The sequence below is a fragment of the Lethenteron reissneri genome, chromosome 21 (genome assembly GCF_015708825.2).
Source record: "Lethenteron reissneri isolate LAM-NWPU_2019-01 chromosome 21, ASM1570882v1, whole genome shotgun sequence".
NCBI lineage: Eukaryota > Metazoa > Chordata > Hyperoartia > Petromyzontiformes > Petromyzontidae > Lethenteron > Lethenteron reissneri.
The window spans coordinates 13,787,324-13,807,472 of NC_083799.1; the positions used below are offsets into that span (position 1 = coordinate 13,787,324).

Consider the following 20,149-nt stretch of genomic DNA (forward strand, 5'->3'; position numbering starts at 1 on the left):
ATAATAATAATGTAGTTGTTTTTAGATGCATCTCACTGAAACTTTGGGACCTTTTTGCAGAATCCCTTACATGGGGTTTTTGGGCCAAATCCTATTTGAATATATTAAAAAAAGCGAGATTAATCGAGAGAAAACCATAGAGAATATACATGTATATTAAAATAACATACACCTGTAGACTGGTCAGAAAGCGATTTACTGGTTTGCATGTTGGCATGATGTTTTGCATGTTGGCGATATCTTCACTATCCACCGTGCACATTGTTTAACCGCAGATTACCGATGGTAATTTGCTCACGTAGTGACCGCGTCTCGTCGCTGCCCCTGCAGTGAACTGCGGCTGGTCCTCGTGGTCCGAGTGGGGGGAGTGCCTGGGACCGTGCGGGGTGCAGAGCGTTCAGTGGTCATTCAGGAGCCCCAACAACCCCAGCAAGCACGGAGACGGCCTGCAGTGCCGCGGGATCCACCGCAAAGCGCGCAGGTACCGTGCAGCGTCGCACTCCCCACCCACCCACCCACTCCCCCACCGGCCCTCCTCTCCCTCAATTACTGCCACCCACCCACCCAAACACCCACCCACCGACCTACCGACCGACCCACCCACGCCGCCATTACCACCACCTCCTCCATCCTCATCATAAACCTCTCTGGTCCTGGACACTGAACCGTAGGGTCACGTGTCACCCCAAGTCTCTCACGTGTCACCTCAGGTCTCCCAAGTGTCGTCCCAGGATAAAAAAAGGCTTTGGCCTCAATGGGATAATTAGCCTATTTTAAAAAAAATGAGTATTGTAACGTGAAATTGGAGTACAGTGCCTGCAAAAAATGCAGATGAGACATAGCTAAGCAACCTATTTTCTGTACGACCAGGTTTGCAGCAGGTTCCTGCTACGGATCTTGTCCAAGTTCTCATTGGGTGCTTCGTGGGTGTCTTTGTGTCTGGCTGGATGGTGCCGCCATAGTAGAGCACTGGACTCAAAATTGGAATTGTCACGAGGTCAGGTCTGGGTTGGGGTTTGGAAAATGAGTACTACTTTGTGGGGGTCCTCCAGTTATTGTCCTGTGGTTATACTTCTCCCTGCCATGGGAATGTAGAATTCCCATATTCAGCTCAGGGACACCCAAAACAAATGAGAACGACCTATATCGCTTCTCTGAGCAAGAGAAGGCCCCGACTTTTGGCCTCGCGACCGATTCACGTGCGTGAGCCCCACGGCAACGAAGACGACGCACGCCTTCGGCCGGGGGTGGCGATGCCGTGGCGTGATGCCGGGGGGCTCGCCGTGCCCACACAGGTGCCAGACGGAGCCCTGCCGGGAGTGCCAGGAGGAGGGCATCCGTCACCTGGTTGGAGACCTCTGGCACGCGGCGCAGTGCCACCTATGCCAGTGCCTGCCCGACCTCACCGTGCACTGTGCCAAGTTCTGCCCCTACGCGGCCACCGGCTGCCCCGAGGTGAGGCCCATTCGGAGAATCTCCGGCAAAGTCGCGCGCCGTGTCCTTCGAAATTGTGTCACTACAATATATATGGTCAACAACAAAACAAAATTCTGGCCTGGACTTTTGCAGCTGTTTTTTTTTTTATTTTCAGGGTGCTGATTCCAAATCTGATCTCAGATTTGCTCTATCACATCTCATTTTTAAGCTATCGGCATACCCCATTTTCATTGATTTTACCCGAAATTAACTGTCACTTATGATTGCAAGTTGTTGCGAGTCAGTGACTGCTTTAGTGTTAAAATATGGTGCTGTATTTTTAGGATAGTGTGTTTATAATATCATTTTATGTAGAAATCCACATTTATTTAATATTTTTCTTCTGCAGTTTTTATTGAAAATGCAATATTTGATATCTCCAAAACCTGACGTGATAGACAAAAACTGATGCCAGATTTGGAATCAGCACCCCAAAATTACCTTAAAACGGTTGGAATACCTTATGCCAGAAAATGTGTGTTGACCAGTGTAATGGGTGGGGGCAACGGTTGACGTTTGGAATTACTATGGCTCACGCCACTGCTGGCAGAAAGGCCTCGAGGGAGCTCTAGAAAACCCCTCTAAAGGGTGTTTTAGTCTTCCAGGCAGGCTGTACATCTTTGAAGGAGTGGAAGTACCCGCACTTTAGCCCACCACATGCAACCTATTTTGTGAAACTCAATGATAGTATTTAACAGGTAAAGCCTATTGAGCTGTTCGATCTTTTTCAGAGGCGAGCTGGCCACACGCGATAACTCATCGAAGTGGCTGATATCATCATATAATGTGGGAATTTATAGTAGCAGCCAAATAATCTTAACTGCATGATTCTAAATGTGGAGCAAAATCCACGCCACCACAGACAGAAAGGACACGCGGACTCGAACTATGCAACAGGCATCGTCAGAGTCTGGATCGTACCCACGGCCTCCCGCGTACCATGGAAGAGAGATAACATCTCGACCTCCTGCCGATCAATTAACTGTTACAATCATAATCAGAGCTCAATTTCTCACTGAGTATGTTATGGGTTACTGGTAAGCTGGACTAGACACATGTTTAGTCGTTACAGCCATTTCAAGAAGTATACTGGATGTGGTGTTCCGGGTCGTTGACTCTCACATACTCAGCTGAAATTGAGTGGTAAAAAAAAATTATGCTGAAGTGAAAGTTTGTGCCACGATTTTTGCAATGTTTGTTTTTCAGGGCATGGTTCTAATAAAACAAGAAGATAAGTGCTGTCACTGCACGCCCAAAGGTTTGTAACATCGCAAGTCATGCTCCTCTGACGTATTTTGGCTACCAGGTGCCACTGTGGCAGATATATTTTTAGAATTGTACGCAAGTTCAAGTGTGGGTTGAGGGATTGACTCAGCCCGTCATCCCTCCAGGACCATTAAATGCGGAACACGTTTTGTAAAGCCAACGATGGTTTACTCTTGTGGAGAGAATGACCCCCAAGATAGCAATGTGGAATGTCCACCAATTTTTTAGGACCACCTCCCACCCCCCCACCCCTGCCCTCCCCCCCACTGGCGGAGATGAGTGCCGCCCCATTATCATCTGACTTTTGTTTAAGCACTGAGACACGTGCCATGTCACATGGCGGGCGGAGGGGGGGAGTTTCAAGTCAAGAGCCCTGTTTTGTGTCTCTCATCAGACTCGGATGGTTCAGCGGCGCAGGGGCCCACTGGCCTTCCGGACCACGACAGGAGGCCGCACCCATCGTGGACAACAATCGAGCCTCTTGGTCCCAGCGGTGGGCCCAGCCCCGGTACCTTAGTCTCTTCATCATAATTATAATAATGACGTTTTTTTTTACCCCGGAAAAAGAGGCTTCACCGAGTCTCAAAATACCACATTTGGGATTCTTTGATACATTTCATGCATCATTATTTTTTACAGAACACAAAATTACACATTTCTCACCGCTCTTCTCATGTGTAGCTGTACAAGGGTGCCACCATCTTTTGTCACGTGGTAATATCTGCCATCTAGTAATACAATCTGGGAAAAAAAATGATGCATATGATAGAATATTCACGCCTCATCCACAGCACATTGTTTACCAAAAATCGCACGGACAAGGGTTACCTCACGAGACGAAGTGTCCTTTCGGATCTCTCGTAGAGCAGTGCAACCCTTCGCGTCGCAGAACGGCCCACAGAAGTGGACTTCACAGAGCTACCTCTGAGATCCCTTCCAGCGACATCTGTTCCACGCGCAGCAGGGGACGGCGCTTGTTCATTCGCCAATTAAAACGCCCTCGCACGATTAACCCCGTTCGGCATCTCGCGCGCATATACTTCTCTCCCCGGCAGATTTGTGCTACAATTCTCTGGGAGTATCCGACCTCCCGAACAGCAGCTTCTCGGCCTCGTCGAACCAGCCGGAGAACCCGCCGCACGCCGCCAGGATGGCGTGGATGCCTCCGCCGCCGGCGGCTGCAGCGCAGCACGGGAACGTCACGGTGGGGGCACACGGCGTCGGTGACGACCCCGAGGCGCCGGGGCCGCTGCTCCCACCGTTGAGGAGGGTGGCGCCGAGGCCCGGCTCCGAGGTGTCTCCCTGGGAGCTGCACGGCTGGAGCCCCGCTCCACGCGAGTACCCGGGCCTCCAGCAGAGAGCGCCATACCTGCAGATCGACCTGCGGCGCCTACGCAACGTCACGGGTGGGTTGAGAGTTCTGACCTCGAGTTGTGCGTAGGATGTGGCACAGCCGCTTACAGATTTGGAGTCGAATAGCTTGTGCACGTGTATTTCCATGACTGGAACACCAAAACAACCCCTCAACTATCCAATATGCTCAAGCGTTCCTGAGCCATTGATGGAAATTCTCCATTTCTATGGTGGGAACCAGTCTATCCATAGTAAAACCACATAAAACATTCTCACCAATTGCTACAGCCTCAGAGATTGTTACTAATTTCATTAACCCCGGAGGTTTTCATTGGCTGGTTGTTAATACGATCTCCTGCCCGCCCCCCCCTCCCTCCTCCTACAGGACTGGTACGATGCGAAATTGTTGTCGTTTAAGTGCCAGGCTTGCGGACCTAATGAACGGCAGTAAATAAAGTGTACGTGCCTCGTTTCATTAAACATTCATGTCGTCGCTTTAAAGACTGTCCCACACTCTCGTGGCATCCATCCCCTTACCCTCGAAATCTGACAGAAACCACGTTGCAAAAAAAAACTGCATGTTGCGATTGCAGATGGCATGATTGAGCGATTCGGTTTATAATTGGAATGCAGGCACAAGGTGTGATATTGTACCCGTGACAACCCTTGCATCACCCAGGGCAGATTTGCTGAGAAGCCGCATTGGATTTCATGCTACGGTCTGGTGGATGAATCTCTTTGGGAAGCCACAGCCATCTCATTATGATTGATCTATGAAGCCTCCTGCACACGTTGCCCGAGACAGAGAAACCCACGGCAGAGTCTGTACCTTCACGTACACAATGCAGCGACAAGGTTTTACGTTTGTATGGAGATGGAGCAGTGAAATCAGATCACGTGCAGCTGCCAGGTGAATTACTACGGTGGTGTGACGTTAACTACCTCGCCTGGTATGCAGGAGGACGTGGGTTCGATTCCGACCCTGATGCCTGCATATTTTGAGTTTGCATGTTCTTCCCGGTTTTTCCTTCCGCATTTAGACCTGTCCATTTAGAGTATTTGGCTGCTGCAAATGTCCACGTGACGATAAACCCCTTCGTTGAGCTATTATTTGTGGCCAGGTCACTTCTGAAAAATATCCATGTAGCTCAGTGGGCCTTACCTGGTAAAATACAATTGTTTAGTATATAGTCTTAGTTTACTAACACTGCAGAATCACGAGAGAAGGTCACAGCGCGGAGAGACCTGCATCTTGCAGTTGATTGATCGTGACTGATGATGATGATGATTTTTGAGGTGTGTTCGGAACATGACACCATGGATATGATGATGAACAGCTTAATTGATTGAAATCAATACTTACACTCATCGCGCATGCATCTAATTGAGTGCAAGCATGCGTTATTTGATATTTATTCACGTTGTATCTAATGCTGCTGCCACGAGAGGCCCCTGCTTTGCCCACATTGATCAAATAAATCAATTGCCTCATGGATAGAATCTTGAAGCGAATCGCCACCGTAAAATCGCGACAATCCATCGAATTGCCAGTGGGTCACATCGTCGCAGGCCTACGTACGCGTCACCGCAAGAGGATGCATTGGTTTTCGGGACCTTTCATTCATGCAAAATTGAGTGTGAAGCTCTTGCGGGGTTCGCCTGCCCGAAGGCGGTAATGCTCAGTCTGCTTTAGCAGCTTATTTACGGTCCTCAATGAGAAAGCATATCCCTCATTAAATCCATCCCGTCCTCACATTACCAGAAACGGCTTAGTGGGTAATCACTCCCAAAATATCTCCCCCGATACTCTCTCACCGCATCAAGAGCCGGCAGGGGCGCTGGGGGAATTCATGCCCAATTAATACGCTTCATTATTATCTACTTTAGTAATTCGCTAATATAACATTCTTAAGTAGGCTTCCGTAAAAGCGTAACCTGCGCAGTATTGCATGAGGCCGTAGTGCAGATATCCGGGCCCGCAGTTTCATTCAATGTCAAACGTTTACACTTTAAGCGATACAAATTTGTCGCCTCGTAACTCACGGCGGAACGCAGCCACCGCGAGGTTGCGTTATATAACCTCGTCCCAAATATTTCAGCGGCATATTGCAAAACCGTGGCGCTTACCTGTGCACTCGTGCTCACAGCGCGTGCTTGTGAGTGCGAGGTAATGCAGCTGACACGCGGAACTTTGCTTTGCAGCTGCGCGCATTTTAGGGGGTGGGGAGGGGAGGTTTCTTTTCCACAAGACCATCTCTGTCTGATAATTGATTCCAGAGCACAAGAGGGCACGGGCCAGTGGTGAACTCTGACCGAAGCACTTTCTTGTTTTTTAAGCCGGCACCTTTTCTCTTGCAGACACGGTTTAGCTGTTTCCCTCTTCATGCTAAATATAACATTGAAGCACCCCAAATTGTTGTTTTCCCCGTTGTGCTGTGGGCGTCACGTCATGTCTACGAAGTGTCCTTTCAGATCCTTGCCAGAGCAGTTGGCAAACCTTCGTGTTAGGGAATGGCCCACAGAAGCGAATATTACAGAGCTACCTCTGAGGTCCCTTCCAAGCGATCTGTGGTCCGCACGCAGTCGAGGGCAGCACTTTACCACCTGCTCTGTAGTAATGTTCATCGCATGACAGTAAAAAAAAATAACAACGATATTTTTATTTTGCAGAACCAAATTTCATATTGTGTTTGTGTTGTTGTTGTTGTTGTAATCATTGGTGACCCGGCTGAGATCAGGTCACTACACTGGAGAACACGGTTTAATCACAGAGCGGCTGAAACCTGGATTCAAACCCAGGATCTCAGCGGTGCCAACTCGACCCTTTGACCTCTTGAGCCACCCACTCCCCTCCGGTTGCCCTCTTTAAACGTTTGCTTTGTGTTTTTAATTTGTGGCAAAAGAACCTTTGGTGTGACAATGTGTTGGTTTGACCCTTACTTGACCCGTAAAGAAATATAATTATGCTGTCAGCGGGCTCTTACGTGCCGTTAAATCGGGAAATGTCACATGCGATGTTAGTATGTGTGTAAGTTTTGGTGTGCAGTCTGTGTGAGTTGTATGTATTGCACGTGAGTATGTGCGTGCGCCTCAATGTGTGGAATATGCTTTGCATAATTAAATGCTGCACTGGCAACTGCGGGGTTGTGCACGTGGGACCCATTCTTCTCTGAATGCCACGAGACGCAACTGCCCCAATCCCCTGCAATTTTACAGAAAAAGTTGGGGTGCATTTAATTACACCGTAATCCATTATGCATGGGCGTGATCCCGATTTTTACAACTTTATTGACACCGTTTGGGGTGAATATTCGTTTTCTAAGCGCGTTAGGGTCCTAAGAATACATACGGTCGCCGTTTTTTACGGAGATTCACCCGCAGCGAATCCGGCAGAGTCTCGAAAAGCAGGCATCGGGGTGAAGCCACGCGGTGAAATTATGCAACTGGGTGCGATTGCCACCACTTCATGATTCAGTGAGAACTAACAGGGCCAGTGAACTCGATGGGCCATAACAAACCATTGCCTTTTGTCGCACTGCTGTGGCATGACACCACACAGAGCAACGACACTGCATTTCCCCTGGTGAACCAGCCACACACAGTTACGCAATGAGGAATTGAGTTACAGAATGGATCATGTGGCGTGTTTGTATTTGGACGGACCTAATTAGCAGCATGGAGTGTTGGTAGTTGTCAGGGCAAAACGCGTTCACATGTTTTCAAATTATCTTTTTTTGCATGGGTTATACCTTCAAGTTTTGGGCAAATATTTGATGATTTAAGAGATGAAGATTCCGATCAATTTGTCTAATTTCCGATAGAAAAAATATTTTAATAGCAATACCACTTCACACTAAAGTTTTATTTCACGTTAGACCATCTTCACGAGAGTTACAGTGTACTCCCCCCCTCCCACCGCCACCACCAAACCATCGTGGACAAACGAGCTACAAGAGAGCGCTCTCTGTGGGTGTGACGTGGCCAGGTGTCGTGACGCAGGGCGCCGGAGCGTTCGACGCCTACGTGTCGCGGTTCCAGCTGCAGTTCAGCTCAGACGGACAGATCTGGGTGCCGTACCAGGAGAGGGTGAACCTCTCCTCGCCCTCGCTCCCCAAGGTCAGCGTCGACACAAAGACAGAGGTCAAAGATGCCCCCCCGTATAGCCTTAACAGGCTGTCGGGGCGAGCGCTGTTAGCGAGCACCTATGAAAAGGCCGGCACGGCACACGAGGGGGTGGGTGGCCAACGCCACCGCCTTTGTATCCCCAGCGGCGGGTTGTTTTTTACACACCGCACCAGGTACTTATTTGAGGCTGAGTCGACCTAGGGAGATGCCCAGGACCGGTTCAGATAATCCTCACTGGTGTTAGCTGTGAGCGGGAATCGAACTCGGGTTGCCGGGTTCGTAGCGCAGCCTCCTCGGGCTCAAGTGGTGGCTGCTGGCCCTGACACACACTCGGAGCGAGTGACGTCCATTTAATCTGTGTCCACGTTTCAGCCTGGGCAGTCGGGTAGCTGCGGGTACTAATGATTAATCGATTCGTCAATTAAAATCTATTTTCCTATGCTCTCGATTTGTATCGTGCTGTATATATGGGTGGGTTTGTGCAGAATGTAAACAAATTGTATGAAAAATTCGCAAGTTATATCATTGCCCAATTCAAGAAGTGTACAATTGCTTGTCTATCACACCTTCAGTAATCCTGTTTGCTACTAGCTACTCAGTGTTTTGGGGGCTCTGGGCATTTTGCTCAGCTAACCGTGGTACAGATAGAAAATCATATTCGCGAATCATGGGCCCAAATAATCATGACAATTAGTAAAAGGAAGTTGGGGATAATTGTTCGATTTCTAGTGGAAATGTGCAGCGTACATTTCAGTGTGTGTAAACAATAGCAATGAAATACAATCATCAATCTTAATTTCATATGCTAAGCTTTTTTATAGCAAAATGCTTTTCATGCGCTTCCCTCCGCTGTCTGCAACGCAGCTCCCGCAGCCTAAAGCACCTTTTATGCATGGTGGTCACCCATCTGAACACTATCAACACCACCGGGATCTGGTGACTACGGGCCCATTCGGGTTGATTTGGTCATCGGCCGATAGCGGGGCAGCTCACAGCGAAAGCGACCTTTAGTCTTGTGCCGGGCACAACAGTTCACTACAACCCCCCCCCCCCCCTTCCCCGGCGTGTGTCCGCCGCCAGGCGTTTGAAGGCAACGTGGACGAGGGAGGCCTCACCTACAACTACCTGCTCACGGTGGTCACCGCCCGCTACGTGAGGATTCTGCCGCAGGACTTCCACCACGGCATCTACCTGAGGGTCGAGCTCCTGGGATGCCGTGACGGTACGGAGCTGAGATGTGGGAGCCGCCTCGACGCGACGTCGAACGAGACGATGCGGGGGCGTGGCTTTTGAGCAATGGCCGTTGATATTTGGCGGGTGCTCTTCAACTGCGAGGCGTACGGAATCTCACGGCGGTGTCGCGGTTAGCGCACTGCGCTACGAGGCCGGAGACCAGAGTTCAACGCCCGCTCAAGACCAGTTCAGTTCATTTTGAAGTACCCTATGAGCCAAAAACCAACAAAAACAACACCACCGCTTCTCCGACATACGCAACAAGTCACAGTAACATAGATAAATAGTGAGCAGTAACAGCGAATTGGTCTTGGGCCTCCCCTAGGTCGACTCAGCCTTAAATGGGTACCTGGTGCAGTGTGTAAACATCAGCGCTGGGGAGACAAAGGTGGTCGGGCGTGGTGTTGGCCACCCACTCCCTCACGTGTCATGTCAGCCTTCATAGGTGCTCGGTAACAGCACTTGTCCCAACAGTTCTGTTAAAGACTATATGCGGATCTTTGTCTTTGTTTATAAGAAAGTTCGAAACACGTACCCAATGCTGAATTTGGTATTAATCGTCATCATTGTCAAATATCATCATCATCATCATCAAAGACTGAGCAGCATTTGTCAGCAAGGTAAACCTACTATTATCCTGCAAATATGTATATATGAAACGTACTGAAGCGGCAATAACATCGTTTTTAAAACACAACATTCGAGCCCTGCCAAGCCAAGTCATGCATTTTTTATCACATTTCTGTGGTCGAGTCTAAATAAAGTCACAATCTCGCTGCTCAAAATGAGCATCGGGGCGGCACCCATCTCTATCTGGCAGACCCGGCCTGTTATTGACAAGATGACCATCGTTGACTACCCACAGAGGGCTGGTCCAGATCGAACCCCCGATCCAGACTTGAACTCAGGGCAATGTTGATTGCGGGTCAAGTGCTCCGCCACAACGCCAACCAGCCAGACACAAAAATTCCCAAGCGGGAGTTTGCGAAGGATCCCAGGCAGGCACCCGGTGCACGCACAATCCTACCACATTCCCATCCTCCTTGTTGTTTTTTGAGAATTTCGATTCATAATCGTGACCCACGCCCTCTTACCACAGAGCCACCTAGCCAGATGTTACCGAATGCGCGGTACAACAATAATAATAACATAACAAACGCTCAGTTGTCATTGGGTGAGGCCTCCTTGCGGAGTCATGACGTTACCATCGGCGTGGTTTCCGTTCGAGGCTGGACAGGTGAACCGACGGCTCCGCACGGCCCCCGCGCCACGGACCGGCCGCGCCTGCTCCCGCTCACCCCGAGCGGCCACGACGGGCCACTCACCGCGAGGCCCCCGCGCCCGGGCCACCGCTGCCGCGAGGGCCAGTTCGCGTGCCACGGCGGGGGCTGCGTGCCGGCGGGGCCCGGCGGCGTCGTTTGCAACGGGGTCAACGACTGCGGCGATGGCTCCGACGAAATGTACTGCGGTGAGTGTGGCGTAGGACGCCGGATTTAATCGACGCAGTCGTTGAATGCGGCGCGTTCAGCGAGGCGAGGGGGACGCGTTGAGATTCGTTCGCGGCCCGTCGTTGAGATTCATCAGTTGCTTGAATGATTTTAGTGTGATCCACCAGCCGCACGTCCAAAGAAGTGGATTGCAAACATTGTGCCCACCGCAATGCCTGGCTCAATAGCTGTGCCTAAGCAGGTGTTTTTTAATTATATAAATTGCAAATTCAGTCATAGGTGGGGGACGCATCAGCCCATCACTCTTCCAGGGATAATAAAATTAGAGCCATTTTGGAAGTCAAAACTAGTTTTCCTGTGATTAAACTACTCGCCATGGGTCATCATCAGTGGTTGACCTATGAACATTCCTCGCCAAAAGAATGTGTCATTTATTCACAATGTTTGCAAGTCAGTTTTTGGATGTGTGGGTTGGTCGATAACACCAAAATGATCACGTGTGAAATTTCCAACCTACAGGAACGATGAGATGGCCAGCAGATGGCAGTGTAGTAAGCAGGTTATTAATTTTTCATTACTGTCAATAATTTTTATTGTTATCCCCTTGCATGCATTTGTGAGTGTATTTATTTACACCCACTTACTCAATAACACACATATGTACAATGTACAACATGTATGTGCAATGTCAATTGTGGGAATTATTTGACCGTACTTCACCACGCCGGTCAGTGCAGGTTGATGAAGTGGTGGAGGCGGGAGGGTGGCGAACGGTTGAGACATCTCTCCTCAATGACGTTAGCCACAGGCAGAACTCGAACTTAGGTTGCCCGGGTTGGCACAGTGCGCTAACCGCCGTGCCACCGCTCCCTCCGGCCACCAATGAATTTAAACAAAAACTCTCCAATGTAGAACCCTCACGTGACACCCATTCTGCTGCACTCTCACCTCCGCCTTAGGTTCCGGGCTCCGTCCAACCATTGGGCCCAGGCACGGCTGCCCAACCGGGCAGTTCCATTGCGCGGGAACGGGCACCTGTGTCCCCGCGTCGTGGCGCTGCGACGGGCACGACGACTGCGGCGACGGCACCGACGAGGCCGGATGCGTTCCCGCCGGTGACAGGTGGGTGGCATTGGACTTGTTTGCTCACGGCACTCCAAAAGGGAAAGGCCTTGACTGGAACGAGCTCTCTTTGACACGTCCCTTTGGTTGCAGAGGTTGTTTCAGCCTACTCATTTTTGGAAAAGCTGGGAGTGCCCCACATTTTACCCCACCGCGCACGACTTGCCGATAGACTAACTCCGCTGTGGCGTACACGTTTATACCACTGGGTGGACAGAGGTAATGGGATTTAAGAAACAAAATCTAATTTAAATGGCGGGTTCATATCTGTGCCGTCTCTCTGGTCTAAGACCATTGAACTAGTAAACTTGAGAACTTGGTTTTGTCAGAGGCCATCACCCGGATTCAAACCCAGGGATGTCAGCATTGCCAGCTCAGGTGTTTCCACCCCTGAGCCACCTGGTCACCTCTTATAACCTCTGCTTATTATAGGTACTGCATTGCTCGATTTTACGGGTGCTTGTGCATCTTTTATTTCTCAATTTGCATTTTATTGGCTACATAAACGTCTCAGTCTCTGCCGGGTTCGTTATTATCCTCTCCGTTTTTCGTTGCAGCTCAACCCAAGTTGGCGCCACCACCGCGTCATCTCACGGCGACTTTGTCACGAGCACCCGGGCACCGTCGATTACGAGCACCGGTGGCTCGGCGGTGTTCCCACCGTGGGTCGGACCAGGCGGGGCGACGGCTCGGCCGCCTTTGTCTTCCGTGACTCAGAGAATTTGGACCATGGGGGGCTTCTCGCCCGGCATGCAGTGGCAGGGCAAGACTAAACCGGGCCCCAAGGATCACGAATCGGTAACGTGCTCCCGCGCCCGGCCCAGTATCACCAAACCGGTCAGCATTACAGCGCGGTTACTGCGCCCAAGCGTGGTTTACGGTTCGGGCCACGTGATCAGCACGTCGTCTCTCAAACTTTCGCCACGCACTACTGCGTGCGTCTTCGCCGGGCGGTTTGTCGATATCCAGCACTGCGGAGGCAGCAGCAAGGGTTGGTCGATCACCGCACACATGTTGTGAAACTCTCTGCCCTGTGGCTTCGGGGTGCCATACTCCGGCTTGCCAGGAGAAGGCGGTGCAGCAAATGTGGACTCTCATCTGCTCCGCCCGTTTGGGATTGAGCGCTGCACCCTCGCACGCATGGGTTTTGTCCGGGTGTTCCGGTTTCCTCCCACATGTTATTGCTAATTAATTGGCCGAAAACGCCTTAATATATAGAGGGACACGGAGCTCTGAGGATAATTTAGCGCCTGCTGACTGCCTGGCTGCTGCCTTCCTGCTTGCCTGTGGATCGTCGCGTCGCTGAGTCATTCTTGTGCGGCGCGCGAAAAGTTAAAATTATTATCTTCAGGAGTTGAATTACACGGTTACAATGCAAATTTGCAAAGTGCACGTGTGTGGCCGTATTTCAAGACAATTTACGGAAGAGGCAGAGTGGGGTTGTGTGTCATGGGTGGGGCACTGGAAAGCAAGGCTTGTGATTAGGGTAATGGGGCGGGTTATTTATTATATTTAATGTAAGAGGAGAGGTTTGGGGGTTGCGTCGGGGTGATGTGGATACAGCAAGAGACAGAAGACCGGTACAGTAAAGGTGAGAACGGAGAGGGTGGAGAAGAGGAATGACTTAACCCTTGCAGCGGGCGCAGCGGAGGAAAACGATTGACTTCACAACAGCGTATTTTATTAAACGCATACAGCATGGACACAACCGTCTGAACCCTAAGTGGTGGCCTTTGTACAGCCAATGGAAAAGGAGGGGTGGGTGGGGGGTGGCTGTGATTGTGGCTATCGACAGATAAATATAATTTGGGGGAGGGCCCCTAAAACAAATAACACCATGCCTTTGCACTCAGGTGCATTTGCACGCACGGAGAGACACACAAGCGTACACAAACCGCTGCCTTCAGCTTGTGAGTCGTGTGCACGAGAGACATTCGTTTGTTCTCGTGGTTTTTATATATTTTTTTTTCCCCCCCAAACAGACTCATCTCTCGGTCAGCACCAGGAGACCTGGCGTGACAAGCAAAGACATTCTGGCTCCCCGAGGTAATTTGGGCCCAAACAGGCGCGCGTTAACGTTGCGCGGAGAAATTAGGACGAGAGCGCGGTGACGGAGTGGCCGTCTATGCCCCGGGGGGGCCCTTTTCCAAGCCGACGCTGTGAGTGGTGCAACAACGTTAGGCGCAGTGGGTAATTGGTCATTGTCAGGGATGCTTCCGTAAAATAAATTCATTGCGATTTATATTCTTTGTTTCTTTCGGTAAAGTCACGTATAAGGGAAATAATAAAATAATATAAATATAAAACAATAAAATTCTCACGACGTTTCGACTGCAACACAAGCAATCATCATCAGGTGTGAAATCCACAGAAAGAACATTTTCTTTCTATGGGTGATGATGATTGCTTGTGTTGCAGTCGAAACGTCGTGAGAATTTTTATTGTCTTATATTTATATTATTTTATTATTTCCCTTCTACGTGACTTTACCGAAAGAACCAAGAATATGAATCCCTGCAGTCACGAAACCTTTAAATCAAAATTTGATTGCGATTTAATTTACTTTGGTGTCTTGTGTTGCTAACTGAAGTCCTCTCCCTGTCAGTGCCAACTGCAACTTTTTCTCTGCATGTCCTGCTTGATGGGCTGGCCGCTCCTCCTCTTCTGCTTCTGCTCTGGCCGTTAACATCCATTCCTCCCGTTCGAGTTCAGGCTTAAGACTTCTCCTCTGCATGTGGCTGTTTAAAAATCTCATCCTATCTTTAGTGCATGATAAGATTGTTTGGCTTTGCCACCACTCCCGCCTCCTCTTATCCAATCCCTTTGTTTATGACAGAAATTCTCATTTTATCTCCCCGCTGCTCACTCTCAGAATTGGAAGTTTCCACTTGCACGGCATTTTTTTTTTATGTGCCATCCGACAGATGTGTAACGATGCATCGATTCATGAATTAGGAGTTCCTACGCTCACGATACATACATCGAATTGTGTTTGTTATGAAACATTATTTCCCTTTAATGGTAAATTAATTGCGTACGGTAATGTAAAAAGACAAATTTTCGCAAAAGAGACGAAAACAGAGCACCAATATAAATGATACGGTAAAAATCAACGCGTCACAAATGTATTGATTCTTTAGTCGGATCATGACCCCCGAATTTGTGAAAACGCAATTAAATCGCTGGGAGTGAATTGTTGTCTGGATGGTGAACTGTTGCGTGTACCGACTGCCCCGTGCGGCCCTTGTGTGGACTCCACTCCGTGTGCGTGTCTCGTGCAGAGGGCTGCGATTTCCCACTGGGGCTGGAGGACGGCAGGGTCCGGTACCAGCAGCTCAGCGCCTCCTCGCAGAAGGAAAGCAACACTCCGGACGCAGGGCGGCTCAACATCATCCCGAACATGTGCGTGTCTCACGTCATCGCACACGTCTCTGCGTGTAAACATCATCACGCGTGTCTGAATCTAACAACAGTCCCAAACTGCCACTGAAACCCTCACCCGTGCCTGTGTTATATACCGGCTCGACTGTTGCGACTCTTTTTTCTGCAGCCTCCCCACACACCCCATGTCTTAATTGCCTGATGATCCAAAATGCCCCTGCCAAGAATTCTCACTCACACACACAAATGAGACCATATCATGGCAATAATCCGTTCCTTCTGCGGGTTCCCAATCCAATCGCGGGTCAATTTCAAGATTTCTCTCACAAACTTCAAGGTCCCCCATGCACTCACCCCTACCCACTTCCCCCCCCCCCCCACTCTCATCTCACTTTACCCCACTCCAGCCCACACACTCCCCCCACTCCTCATCTCACTCTACCCCCCTCCATCCCACGCACTCCCCCTGCTCCGGCAACAAAGGCTTTCTATCGAACCCCAGAGTCAAAGTATGCTCAGTGGGAGATCTCCTTTGCTGCCCCCATAATCTATAAGCCGAATTTTCATTCCCCAGTCATCCGTGCCATTGACTCCCTGCTATTCAATTCCGGGCTCAAGACTCTCCTTTTTACCTCTGCCCGTGACTGACTGTGTGTCTCTCTCCTCTAGAAAACAAATATGCCCACCATTTTTTGTACAGCATCTCGAGATGAGGCCTTACTTACATTGCTGTGTATATACATATATATATATTTTTTACAATGTACAGTGTCTTATCATCATCCAACATATGCCCTTGTCTCACGTCGCGAACGCTCACTCCCACGCACACGTCCTTGTTTTCTTTTCCCTTTGTGATTACTTTTTTACGTTCTTCTTTTGCCTAAACATTCGGAGGCTTAACTGCGACGGCGCTCCTGATAAATGTTTATGGACCAGTGTCCATAAGCTGAAAACGTTTCATGGCCGTTTGTCTCTTAAGTGTAATGTTCCATGTCTGGTTGCTGATTCATCCAGAGAAGTGCACTTGTGCTTCAGAATTAGAGGTGTATTTGGTGGAGGGGGGTGGGTGGGTGGCTGTCAAACCGACACAGCCAATCGTCGGGCAGTCAGTTTCGCTCTATAATCTTCGGTGGATCCCCCGTGCGTCCTTTGAAGAACAATGAGAAATGACCAGCGAAGAAATGCGCTCACGAATTCATTTCTACTCCCATTGCAGATAATTAATATCTGTAATGTCGAACTTATTTCGCACCGCACACAGCCAACCATGTTATGGAGGTGGGGGGTGATGGGCTGGTGCGGTTCGGTTAGAAGATGGGATTTTGTGTGTGTGTGTTTAAATCTTTCGTACACCCTTTTCTATTACACTTTAAGGCCTGGCTCTCTCTTGTGACCTCCAGCCTGCAAACATTCAGCACTCCACATGGCTGCAATCAAAATAGTATTTTTTTACGTATATATATAACAATTTCAGTGGCTAAAGAGAGCCTCTAAATTAAAGGTGGGGAAACCTACAGCCCATGGCCACATGTGGCCTACCACTTCAAAAAAGCCCACACAACATTTATCCATCACTGCAAGCATTTTAGCCACACCAATTGGATACAAGAGGGAGATATTTTCGCCCTGCAAATGCTGTATTCCAAATTTGAGCACAGTCAGTCACTGCAAGGACCCCTTGCATCATTGTCCCTCGGTGGTTAATAAAAAACGAGTGACATTTTGTTGGACGTCAACGATCATTGTTCTTTGCAGAGAGCCATTCTTACTGCCCAGCACGCAAACTACGGTCATCCTCGCAGCGGCATTTGGCTCGCCGTCGAATTAAGACGGTCACCGCATCGCGTGCTTTCAGATGCGCTTCTGCGACCAACTGGAACACTCTTCCTTTCGGTATTAGGAAGCCACTGGAGCTATGCACTTTTAAATCTCGTTGAATACTCATTTCCTCAGAACCGCTTTTGGTGTTTAGTGTTGTTGTCCTTCCCCCGCACCTCCGATTAGCGCGGTTGGTTACGTACGGCGGCAGAGAAGTTCAACACACAGAGAACATACGTGAACTATCCGATTCATGCCTCAGGAGTCACCTCCGCGCGGCCCCTTTGACTTGACCTTTGCCGTGCGTTTCATCCCAGAGCCAAGATGGAATCCGGCTGGAGTCCCCAGCCCGGTGATCGCAGTCCCTACTTCCAGGTGGACTTCCAAAAGCCCGTGCTCATCTCGGGGGTCGTGACCCAGGGAAGCGGCCTCGGTCGCTCGCACTTCTCGCACGCTGGTGCTTATGTCTCCAAGTACAAGCTCCGCTTCAGCCTGGACGGGCAGCGCTTCTCCGACTACGCGGACCCGCAGGACCCCAAGGGAGAGGCCATGGTACGGTGCCCAACAGGGGATGTGGGTTTCAACTTGGCGCCGGTTACGCGCGGGTGGTGGCTGCGTAGTCCGGTGTTTTACAATGCGAGCCCCTCCTGAACACGCATTTCTTGGATAGTGGTATGCCCTTCCGGGACAATTAAAGGACGTAGATAACTGCCCTATGGGGTGGATGTTTAGTATGTAAAATCCATAAGCTGAACTCTTGACTTTTTCCTTTCGTTGAAGGTCTTTGAGGGCAACTTCGACCCCGTGACCGCAGTCACACAGAAGCTGCCACGCTACATTTTCTCCAGATACCTGCGGATCCTCCCCGTGGAGTATCGGACCGGCATTTACCTCCGATCGGAAATCCTCGGATGTTCTCTAAGTGAGTAAGGTCTCAGTTTCTCGTCTAATCAACGTACGTGTGTACTGTATGTATGTTGAGCTTCTTTTGCACTGTACGTAGGCGACCATGCTAATCGGAGGTGCGGGGGTAGGACAACAAAGGAAACACAAAAAGCAGTTGTGAAGAAATCAGCACACAGAACATAACTCACTATATTGTATTATGGTTAGCAGGGTGGCGTAGTGGTGGTAATGCTTTTGCTTCACAGCAAGGAAGGGCCTGGGTTTAATTCCCGACTCGGGTGCCTTTCTGTGTGCAGTTTGTATGTTTTCTCCCCTGTTTTAAATGGGTTTTCCACCGGTTCTGTGGTTTCCTCCTTGAGCTAAAAAAAACCCGTGCGATGTAACTGGTATTGCCCATAACATCCCAAATCAAATAGAATACCTGCAGATTACTTAATTGGGATTGCACATGGCTACATTGCCCCCCCCCCCTACAGCCGTAATAATAATACAAACTACGTCATTTACACATTTATAATTACTGTTTGACACCACTCCAATCCTCTCTGAATGGACACTCTTGTTGCCGAATACGGCAATTGAAATCGTTGCCGTCCGTTTGCTGCTGCCATGGTTGTATTCGTATATTCCTTGTACTTCTAAATCCCACCTCCCTCCCCGCCCCGCTCCTAGGTCCAACACCCTCCGAGATGCCGTTCATCACTCGTGGGCCCCTGGGCCCCATGAAGCCAACGTCCAAGCTGCGGCCAGGCATCGTCGACAGCCGCGTCACCGCTTCGCCGGCGCCGATTCCCGGTGGCCCGGGGCCCGGCCGTTGCCGCCCCGGAGAATTCCGCTGTGGGAGCGGGGAGTGCGTCGCCGCGGCGACGGCGCTCTGCGACGGGAAGGTCGATTGCGCCGACTTCTCGGATGAAAAGGGCTGCGGTGAGCGGCGGGGCCTTTGTCTCATTGATTGGGTTTGAGTTAGGGAACATTGCTATATGTGTGTACAGGGTGCTCCAAAAAAATGTAAACACTTCGGAGAATTTGCAACAACGGCGCAAGGAGATGTGGTTGTCTCCCGGGCTCTGGAGACCACCCGGTGAAGATTCCAGGCACGTGTTGACAATGATGGCGAACAAGTGGAGACTCTTTAACATTAACATTAGCTGCCCCGCCCATCTCTAAACCTTCATAAACAGCTCGCCCTCAGAGGCTAACCTCCCTGTTCCTGATGACGACCGCTTGTGTTGCGATCGAAACGTCGTGATATTTTTATTCACTTTATTTTCATTATTTTATTGTTATAATTTTTTCTATCTACGTGACTTTACCAAAATAACCATAGAATAACATACATTTGTTATCTTGTTAGAGTTTATTCTCTGTTTTTGCCCCATTAAAAATTATAGTCCCATGTAAGTGTTAACATTTCTTTGAAGCATCCTATATTTCTACAGGGTGGTCTACAGAGTCCCAATGAATTTTACAGTACTCCTCAAACACCTTATATATATTTAAAAGACAAAGATTCCCCCGTATAGCCTTAGCAGACTGTTGGAGCAAGTGCTGGGAGTGAGAACCTATGGAGGCCAGCACAGCACACCAGGGGGTGGGTGGTCAACACCACGCCCGATCGCCTTTGTCTCCCCAACGGCGATGTTTTTACACACCGCACCAGGTACTCTTTTTGAGGCTGAGTCGACCTAGGGGAGGCCCAGAATCGGTTCAGATAATCGTCACTGGGTGTTGGCCATGAGCAGGAATCAAACTCGCGTCGCCGGGTTTGCAGCGCAGCGTAGCGCTAACCGCCACCTACTCTACCGCTCCCTACATACTATACACTTAACTATATACATAAACACAGTTGTTGAGTACAGATGCCCAACTGACCACAATGTCAAGTGGCCGGCAAATAAACAGCACCGTCCGAGTTGGAATTAACAGATCAGGGTGTAACTCGTTGCTGGAATTGAGCAAGGTTATGAAAGCTTGGAACCAGAGATGATGGAAAGGAATTCCAAAGTGGAGCAGCAAAA

General features: G+C 49.7%; 1 protein-coding gene across 1 annotated transcript in view; it reads left to right on the plus strand.

The window, feature by feature from the left end:
• The window catches only part of LOC133345274 (SCO-spondin-like), a 178,995-nt gene that overhangs the window by 43,120 nt on the left and 115,726 nt on the right, over positions 1-20,149 (plus strand). Inside the window, 15 exon segments of the mRNA XM_061555889.1 lie at positions 331-481; positions 1,296-1,455; positions 2,683-2,734; positions 3,137-3,250; positions 3,798-4,148; positions 8,081-8,211; positions 9,301-9,442; positions 10,682-10,921; positions 11,861-12,023; positions 12,581-12,821; positions 14,006-14,069; positions 15,305-15,425; positions 17,543-17,777; positions 18,006-18,147; positions 18,804-19,055. Of these exon segments, the coding sequence (XP_061411873.1) occupies positions 331-481; positions 1,296-1,455; positions 2,683-2,734; positions 3,137-3,250; positions 3,798-4,148; positions 8,081-8,211; positions 9,301-9,442; positions 10,682-10,921; positions 11,861-12,023; positions 12,581-12,821; positions 14,006-14,069; positions 15,305-15,425; positions 17,543-17,777; positions 18,006-18,147; positions 18,804-19,055 (2,559 nt within the window).